Raw genomic sequence first — 9,519 nt, 5'->3', positions numbered from 1 at the left:
TGGTGGTCTCTGCTGTGGCGGTCATCAAAGGTATGGATTCCACCCACTTGGTCTAGGCGTCAACCAAAACGAAAATTTGGTTGCAAAATCTATATGCTACCAATACCATGGCTTGTTGCTCGCCGGCCATGGAGACGGAACTTCAGCAGCCGGCATGGGCCAGCATTGGATACATTAAGGGCAACTTTGAACCAATACTTCGATGTCCCTATCTAATCCAGGATACTGAAATAACACTCGAGCTGTGTGGTTCATGGCTGCGATACCGGGGTGCTTGTCGTGCAGTTTCTTTATCATGCATCGCTGTGCCGCCTCTGGCAACACTACTCGATAGCCCAAGTATATCAGATCGTGGCTGGCGGCGAGCTCGTTACGGCGAGAACAGTACGGCATCAGGCGTTGCTGCGCTGCCGATAAGTGCCGTGGCCAGCCGCGTGAGATTCACCCCCTGATCCGCTGAAGCGTATCGTTTGAGCAGCTTAGGTCCGGTAGTTGCGAGCGGAAAGGGCCATATAATTTGGTCTCCGCGTATAAAGCGCGTATTCTATGGCTTCTTGCCCTTTCCGTTCACGTTCACGCAAGCCCGGCAAAGTTAGGCGACTGAGCGCGCCTGGGTTAGCATTTAGGTGTCCTGGGCGGTACTCTAGGTCACAATGGTAAGCCGACAGCAGCAGTGCCCACCGTTGGATTCTTCCCGCGGCCATGTGCGAAATTGGCCGCTCCGGGTGAAACAGCCCGGTGAGTCGCTTGTGATCCGTCACGAGAGTGAAATGTTTCGCCAACAAGTAATCTCGAAACATGATAACGCCGAACACCAAGGTCAACGTTTCTTTTTCTAGCTGCGAATACTTCCGCTCAGCCGGTGTCAGAGCTCTCGAACGGAACGATATGAGGTGGTCCCTGTTCCCGATTCGGTGTGACAGCACCGCGCCGACGCCCACTGGCGAAGCATCGCAGTCAAGCCTCAACGGCTTTTCGGGGTCGTAGTGGACGAGAAGTTCCGCTTCCCGCATAGTGCAATTGGCTGCCTTAAAGGCTTTTTCGTGCTCAGCAGTACATTGTCATCGTGCTCCTTTCGCCAAAAGACTATACAGTGGAGCTGGAGCCAACGTTGTAGCAAGGTTCGGAAAAAACTTGCCGTATGTGATCAATCCCAGAAAGGATTTTAGCTGGCTCATCATCTCTGATCTTGGTGCGGCGGTGATGGCTTTCATATTATGAGGGGGGTGTAAGCCAGTTGCGTGGATCTTATGGCGCAAGAACGTAGCTCGCTTCTCGCGGAACCTGCATTTGTCAAGGTTCATCTTTAGTCCGTTTTCGCGCAACCGCTCGAAGACTTGCCGGAGAGTTGAGTCGTCGTTCACCTTTTCAGCAATAATGATGTCGTCCAAGTACACCCGGTCGCGAGGAAGACTTTGCAGAATGGATTCGAGTTGGCGCTGGAAGAAAGCTGGAGCCGATGTGATGCTGAAAGCAGGGCAATTGTATGCAAACAACCTTTTTTTTTTGTTCAGCACGGCCATTTTTCGTGCTTCGTCGTCCAGTGGAAGTTGAATATACGCGTGTCGTAAATCCTAAGTAGTTAACACCTGCCCCCACACAGAGATGCGAAGATGTTCTCAATTTTTGGCAACGGATACTGTTCCAGATGGGTCCCCGAATTCACGGTTAACTTGAAGCCTCTGCACCGCCTAATATCCGCGTTTCGCTTCACCACAGGCACGACGGGAGTAGCCCACTCGGAAACTCAATTGTGAAAGCACTCCTTCCTTGACTTGGCGGTCGATTTCTGCAGACACCTTTTCTTGAAGCGAGTATGGCACCGGTCGAGCCTTGAGGAAGCATGGTAGAGCGGCATCTCTTTATGTAGTTTCACGGGTGGCCCCTTACAGCAATCTGAACTTTGCTCGAAAACTTCTGGAAATTCCATCAAAAGTTTCGCTGTCGTAGCGTCACCGTGTATAACATGTACATTCTGCGGCGCGAATTCTTCCAGTAGTGCCATGCCAGCCCTCCGGAAGGCTTGGATGTTGTTCTGGCCGCACAAAAGTGGCCCGTTGCAATACATTACAACCAGCGAGCTGTCCACTTCCGTGCTACAGCATTCGACTCTCATGGCTACTCGGCCAAGGACCGGCAGCGGCCTCACGAGGCACGTCAGGCGCAGTGGTCTTCTTCAGTGGCGGCCACCATTCACGGTTATTCTCGAATACCCTTCTTTCAAAGACGCTGATAGTGGACCCTGCATCTACCAGCATGCGCAGGTTCCGGCCTTCCCAGATGAAATCCCTTTCAAATGGCAGTGCGGATTCGTTCCTAGTGTAGCTGTGAGCCTCGAATGCGTAGAGCGTTTCGTCGCCACTTCCGTCACTGCCGTCTAGCTCCTTCACCGCGTAAGTTCCTGACAAGGTACCGCGACCGCTGGAGCACACCATTGCCAGGTGACACTTCCGGCCGCACTTGAGACACGTCGCTTTCGTCTGTCTGCACACTTCCGAAGCATGGTTCCAGTTACGCCTTTCGCACTGAGCGGACTCTGTGATGAATCCATGCCTGCGTACGGACTTCTGCGGATTCCTCCTGTGCTTCTGTACGAAGTTGGCAGCACCATTGTCGTTGAAGCTCCTCTCTTGCATTGCCCGGACATCCGTTTCTGCGGCTTCCGCTGCTACAGTGAGCGCTTCTGCCTCCGCCAGGCTTAACTTCTGTTGCGACATTTGTCGTCGAGCTTGTTTACTACGGATTCCGCAGACAACCCGATCTTGCAGCATGCGGTCCCAAAACTTCTCGAAACTGCAGTTCTCTGCGAGACGTCTCAGGTCGGTGATATAGTCCCGTACTGTTTCGCCTTCCGCTTGGTTCCGCATAAAGAATGCGTAGCTTGCTGCAATCTTATTGGATTGTGGGCCGAAGTGTTTGTCTAGGTGTGGTATGACGACTGTATGCTGTATGATCTGCTGTATGACGACCAGAAGCGCACGCTTTTTGCCCGGATCTGTGATGCCGTGGCCCTCAAAAAAGGCCTCCAAACGAACACGGTAACCGCTCCAGCTACCGGTCATATCGTCGAATTCCGGTGGCCTGGCTGTCATCGTGCAGCTATCCCATCTTCGTCGCCACCGAAGTTACGTAACGTAGCCGGTGGGTAAGGGGAGAACAAAGAGCGTTTATTGGTGAGTGTTGCTGGCTTTATAAAGTCCGCAAAGGTCACATGACTGGTCATGATAAGCGGAACGTGTGGAACCGATTTTGCTCCTACTATATATCATCCTGCGCGCTTGATAACATATCGCGCGTACTTGATAATGCTACACTCCTCATGCGCGCCGCCCCGCGTTCGATACAGCGATGGCGCGCCTCAATCTTGGAGGCTCTCCCTGCTTGCTCGTTCGACACTTGGTGTCGCTATAGTTGAAACTGTCTCGAGTCGCTAAAATCGAGTTCATTTAAACACGCACTGATCGAGTTGGGTTGACCATGCTCAGCCCGACCGCCGAATTGGCCCGACGCTATTGAGTTCATGTAATTAGGGCTAATGGCGTAGACTGATCTTTCAAACAGGAGACTTTTATGGCCGACTCAGCAAAGGGTTGGCCATAAAAGTCTCTTGTTTGACTGCACTAGTTGCAAGGGTGTGTCCTCTATTTAGAATTATGCGGCACCAGGAAGAATAAAAAGCCACGTGGATTGCGCCAAGAAGTGGTAAACAGTAATTTTATCCATTTGTGCTTCTTCCGATTCAACAGCCAAGCCACTGCTGTGACATATAAAAAGCGTTCCGGTCGCTTGAGGCTTACAAAAACTCCATTACGGTCATTGCTTTCTTTCTTTCTTTTAATTTACATAATCTCATTTCAACTGTTATGCGAGCCTGCTGTAGAGTTGGAATGACAAAAAACTACCAAGCAGCGATTGTATTGCATTATTTTGCATGTCCCATGTGACTTGACTTAATCTGCTCTTCGGGGTTTGAAACGAAAACCGAAATGACACGAGTAGAAAATTGAATTATAAATTTTTCAGCGGCCATAGGTCAAAATCATTCCATGACTCATGTATACCATTGTCCAGAATAATTTGGAATTAAAAATACGCTTCCAAAAATTTCGTGCCTCTATGTGCTCCTTTAAGTTATTTTAATTGACATCTTTAAACATCGCAAAATTTCAAGAGTTGCGCTTTAATAGCGATCTAGGCTAGCCCACGCTCTGATGCTTGTCCATGCATGAGACATGTAGAGAGAATCACTATGCAGCAGTTTTGTTATAATACCACTATTGGTATGCGGGATGTCAACAGTGAACTGATTTTAATTTCAGGGTCGAAGGCAGATATTATAAGGAGGTTGAGCAAGAGACGGATTGATGTGCCTTATGCCATTTTTGATGCTCTGCTAGATGATGCCGGCCCATCAGTAAAGGTATGCATACTGACGAAGCTATAATACCATTTAATACTGCATATTGGTGTCTTCACGTACCCGATCTTTATCTGTGCATTATAGCTGTCTTGAAAGTGCTGACACATCCAACACATCGCTTAGTTATGTTTGTGATTTTGCGTGAGACCACAGAATTGCATGGCATGACATGTTGTAATATATGCATGTCAAATTGCAGCCTCTGCTGTGTTGTTCTCAAGCAATCACATTGTTTTACTGTTGAATATGACATTGTCTTCGTGTTTGCTATGGAATTAATTGAAATCGCCGATTGTGATGTGTGTAGCCCGGTTTCTTTTTCATGTAGTTTGTACTGTTTTCAATGCAGCATGTGAAACAGAAACGCAGTGCTGTAAAGCGTCAAGCATGCAAGGCAAGGGACAAAGAAATTCCAAAGAAACGCATCACAGTGCATCATCTGAAGGCAGCAACGATGAGCTCGTAGACGAACAGCTCCCCAAGCTGGAGCAGAAAAAGTGCAAGCGCCTCGAAGCCGAGCTATTGGACGAGAGAAAAAAAAGCCAAGCTGCAGGCTCTGCTCACAACAAAGTTTAGCATGTAGTGTTTTTCATGCATTTTATAGAGAGAGTGGACTGAACTACTGGAGCCATGTCCTTTTAAAGTGACATGAAGGCCAGCAACACTATTGTTTACAAAAAAATTATTGCAATTCTTAACATTTAGAGATGAAGCTCCGTTATTTTTAAACATGAAGTCCTTCATTAGAAAACATTGTGCAGCTAGAATGAGAATGAGTCTATTCTGGTTTAAATATAGACAGTATTTGCGTGTCCATTGCCACCATTAGTTTGCACAGATTGCCGGATCTCACAGGTTCTGTAGTCCCGCATAACTTCACTGGCATATCCGTAGTGCAGAGCTGACTGTTACTCTCAGAACACTGCTGACGTATAAATCTTGTCCAAAGCACCACTTCGTGCTATCCTAGCAATTTTTCAATCATTTGAAGCCGTATATTTCATGGTGGTATAGAGAATCAGAAAAACAGGTCTCTTAGTATAGGCTGTAAATTATATGTTATTCATACATTATTTAGGAAGGCTACTGGCATGGCTGGACACCTCATGAGGGCCTTTCAGAGAAGAATGGAATAATGAAGAAATGGTGAGAAATATATGAGTCTTGGCTCAATTTGTTTTGCTTAAAGTATAATGTATTAATTACATAATGCATTATATATTACAGGCTCCGCCCTTCCATGATGTAACTGGTGCCAGCACAGAAGATGGCCATTCATTATGCGTAAGATTTGTACATGCTTCATTTTAATAACATCTTGTTTCACTTTAGATTAAAGTCTTCATAATGCTTTCTCTGAATAAAACAGCAAAAGCAGTGGAAAAGTTAAAAAATACCAGATTTCAAGACTCCCCAATATAGATTTTATTATCTCATCTTCTTGCCCACGTTGCAGCCTACGAGGCAAGGTGGTGGCACGCCTGGTGCTTCTGCTGACCGTGCATATGTAAGTTGATTTTGTGTTGGTCGCAGAGCCACCACATGGTTTGACCTAAAATATTTTAAGGAGTTGTACTGCCTTTTCTCCGACAGCTTAGCTTTTGCGCATTGGTCCTAGGTCATACTTCAAGAAATACCATCTTGCATGTAAGGACTGGTCGGCTGCCATGGTCGAATTCATGTGGAAAGCTGTTTTCAGTGGAGGCAATTTGTCCTGTTCGTGTTCCTTTCTGTTTTGGTCATTTATGACATGTCCAACTGGCCGCCTTTCAACCTCACTCCTTGGCGCAGAGGAAAAGTGCAGAAAGCCGGGGAATTTGAAATAATAAGTGGGGGTGGGCATGTTTTTATAAATCTACCTTGAAACAACGAGATGCGAAACGTGTTTCTCACTTAAAAGCCTGTGTGGTTATTTCCAGAGCTCAGGTGCGGGCATAAAGATAACAAAAGTGGTAGCAAAATTGAGCCAAATAGTTGATGTCAACTTTCCCACTCTTATCTTTATTATCTCTCGTCTCCTAGCCCGTAGTGCAGCCTGCGAGGCAGAGTGGTGGCACACCTGCTGCTTCCGCTGCCCCTGCATATGTAAGTTGGTTGTCGTGTTGGCTGCAGAGCCACCATATGGTTTGATCTAAAAAATTTTCTGGAGCTGCACTGCCTTTTCTCTATAATCTTAGGTTTTGGAAATTGGTACCAATCACAATTAAAGAATTCCCTTTCGGCATGTATGGACTGGTCTCAGTATGGCTGCTTTGGTTGTAATATATGTTGAAAGCTGTTTTCAGTGGACGCGATCTGGGCTGCTCACATACAGCTTCGGGCATTTATTTTATGTCGAAAGGGCCGCCTTAAAACTTCGGTCCTTGTAGCAGAGTTTTGAAAGGCGCAGAAAGCGGTGGCATGAGAAGGATTGAGGGGTGGGGGGTTGACTTTTCTTTTGGTTAATAAGGTATCTTTAAACAAGGATATATCAGATATATTTTTCTCACTTACAAGCCTGTGTGGTTATTTCCAGAGCTCAGGTGTTGTTTGGTAACAACTTTATTCAAAAGTCCTGCAGAGCTTTCGCCGACGGGGCCTTAGGTCTTCCACGTGGGGACGTCGAGGTGTTGCCTCGCCGTCGCCTCGCGGGCCTGCTGGACGGCCCAGAGTTGGTCACCGAGACTGGGGCTGCGCAAGGCAGCGGCCCACCGCGGCGGGAGGTTTCCGGAGTTAGCACCGTCAGGGTTTTTGCTACAGTCCCAGAGCATGTGGGGTAAAGTTGCTATAGCAGTGTGGCAGACCTTGCATATATTCGTCGGGTATGTTCCGGGGTAGAGTCTGTGGTATTGTGCCGGGTTGGGGTACGTGAGCGTCTGCAATTGTTTGAGGGCCACCGCGTGCGCCCTGTCCAGCTTGTCGTTGGGCGGAGGGAAGGTTCGGCGAGCCAGGCAGAGGGCCTTGGTAATTTTGTTCTATGTGGTCAGTCTTTGGTGCTGTCCCATAGACGACGGTCGCCGGCGCGGTTCGCGAGCTCGCGCGCCTTGGCGTGTGCCGTCTCGTTTCGGTTGCGATATGTGTTCGATACTGCTACCATGTGCGCCGGGAACCACTGGATTCTGGTTAGAAAAGCTTCCTCCTACTGGACTTTTCGATTGCTCAGGATTCGGGCTGCTGTCTGTGAGATCCACCCTTTGGCGTAGTTTTTGACCGTTTGTCGCGAGTCGCAGAGAACTATGGTGCACGTCGGATTCGTGAGGGCGAGGGCCACCGCCGCTTCCTCCGCTTCTTCTGCGTGCTCGCACGCTACACTTGCCGTTATGCGCGTTTCGCCACTCGAATCGACGACCGCAACCGCGAATCGCGAGTGTTCTGCGTATTCCGCGGCGTCAACGTACCTTGTCCCCGTTTCGTCTCCGTGGCTGTGTAGGAGAGCTCTGGCCCAGGCCTCTCTTCTTCCCCGGTTGTGTTCTGGGTGGACCTTCCGTGGAATCGGGTCGACTCTTAGGGTTTGTCTGATCGCGTCCGGAACAGCGACTTTCTGGCCTTGTTGTGCACGGTAACGGATGCCGACACTTTCCATGATCTGGCGTCCTGCTCTCGTGCCCGCTAATATTTCTAGTTGTGAAGTGCGCTGCACCTCGGCGATTTCGGTAAGCGTGTTGTGAAGCCCGAGCTGAAGCAAGCGTTGCGTGCTTGTGGATTCGGGTAGACCCAGTGCTACCTTGTACACCCTGCGGATGAGGACGTTGATCTTGGCTTCTTCTCCCTTGTACCAGTTGTGGAATGCCGTGACGTACGCAATATGGCTCATGACGAGAGAGTGTATGAGTCGTGTGAGACTGCCCTCCCTCATTCCGTTTCTTCTGCTGGTGACCCTCTTGAGGATTCGCATGACGTTAGCCGTCTTGTGGTGTAATTTAGTGATCGTTTCGCCGTTAGCGCCATTGGCTTCGATTATCATGCCAAGGACCTTAATTCTGTGCACTATCGGGATGATTGCTCTGTTGCTCGTGCGTAGTCTGATCTCTTCGTATTCTCGTCTGGTAGTTGCCGCATTCCGACCACACCCGGGTGGTCTGCCCCTTCTGCGTAGGGTGGTAGAGTAGGAGTTCCGACTTTGTAGGCGAACATCGTAATCCCGTACCCACAAGGCATTCCTCTATTGTCTCGATTGCTAGTTGCAGTGCCGTTTCGATGTGACCGTCGCTTCCATCGTGCACCCAGAGTGTTATGTCGTCGGCGTATATGGTGTGCCGGACGTCTTCGAGTTCTTGTAGCTTTTCTCCTAGCCAGATTATGTCGAGGCTGAAGAGCATGGGCGAGATGACGGAGCCCTGCGGGGTGCCGGTGCTTCCCAGCGTTTGCTCTTCTATTTGGATATCCCCTGCCACTAAAAAAGCTTGCCTGTCTGTCAAAAAATATTTAAAGCAGTTGTACGAGCGTACACCTAGGTTTTGCCGCGATATATGGCGTAAGATCGCCGAGTGCGCGATTCTATCGAACGCGCTTTCAAGGTCGAGGCCGAGAATTGCTCTGGTGCCTCTCGTCTTGCCGTCCAGCACCTGGTGCTTCAGTTGTAACATTGTGTCTTGCGTGGATAATTGGGGGCGGAATCCTATTAGGGATGGTGGGTATGCCCCTTTCTGCTCTAAGTGGGCTTGCCAGCGGTTAAGCAGTGCGTGCTCCATTGTCTTGCCGACGCACGACGTTAGGGATATGGGGCGAAGGTTGTCGAGGCTCGGCGGTTTTCCGGGTTTTGGGATTAGTATCATTCTCTCAGTTTACCACTGTTGCGGGAGGCTGCCGCGCTGCCAGCACTCATTGATGAATGCCGTTAACTGTTCCACTGATCGGTCGTCGAGATTCTTTAGGGCGCGATTCGACACCCCGTCGGGGCTCGGCGCCGATCTGCTGTGGAGGTTGTGCAGCGCCGTCCTGATCTCTTCTACGTTAAAGTCTTTATTCAATTCTGCGTTCGGATCCCCCTCATATGGGCCGTGTTGAGCGGTCGAAGTGTACGGCAAGTACATCGCTCGTAACCGGACGGTCACTGCATCTTCACCGTGCTTCTCGAGCTCCTTGTGTAATAGACGTGCGGGGCAGTTCCTCTGGTGGGA

The 9,519-nt window shown here is 49.3% G+C and overlaps 1 protein-coding gene across 1 annotated transcript; it reads right to left on the bottom strand.

The window, feature by feature from the left end:
* Positions 1 to 2,096: 2,096 nt before the first annotated feature.
* On the bottom strand, positions 2,097 to 3,062 carry LOC144133989 (uncharacterized). Its single transcript, XM_077667017.1, has one exon. It carries the CDS (start codon positions 3,060 to 3,062, stop codon positions 2,097 to 2,099), a length of 966 nt encoding a protein of 321 aa, XP_077523143.1.
* Between the last annotated feature and the right edge of the window lie 6,457 nt (positions 3,063 to 9,519).

The sequence above is a fragment of the Amblyomma americanum genome, chromosome 5 (genome assembly GCF_052857255.1).
Source record: "Amblyomma americanum isolate KBUSLIRL-KWMA chromosome 5, ASM5285725v1, whole genome shotgun sequence".
Lineage (NCBI taxonomy): Eukaryota > Metazoa > Arthropoda > Arachnida > Ixodida > Ixodidae > Amblyomma > Amblyomma americanum.
This window is presented reverse-complemented; position numbering and strand designations above follow the sequence as displayed.

Bases quoted from the DNA above. Each gene is read 5' to 3' on its own strand.
- LOC144133989 (XM_077667017.1), bottom strand. From the start codon at position 3,062: ATGACCGGTAGCTGGAGCGGTTACCGTGTTCGTTTGGAGGCCTTTTTT.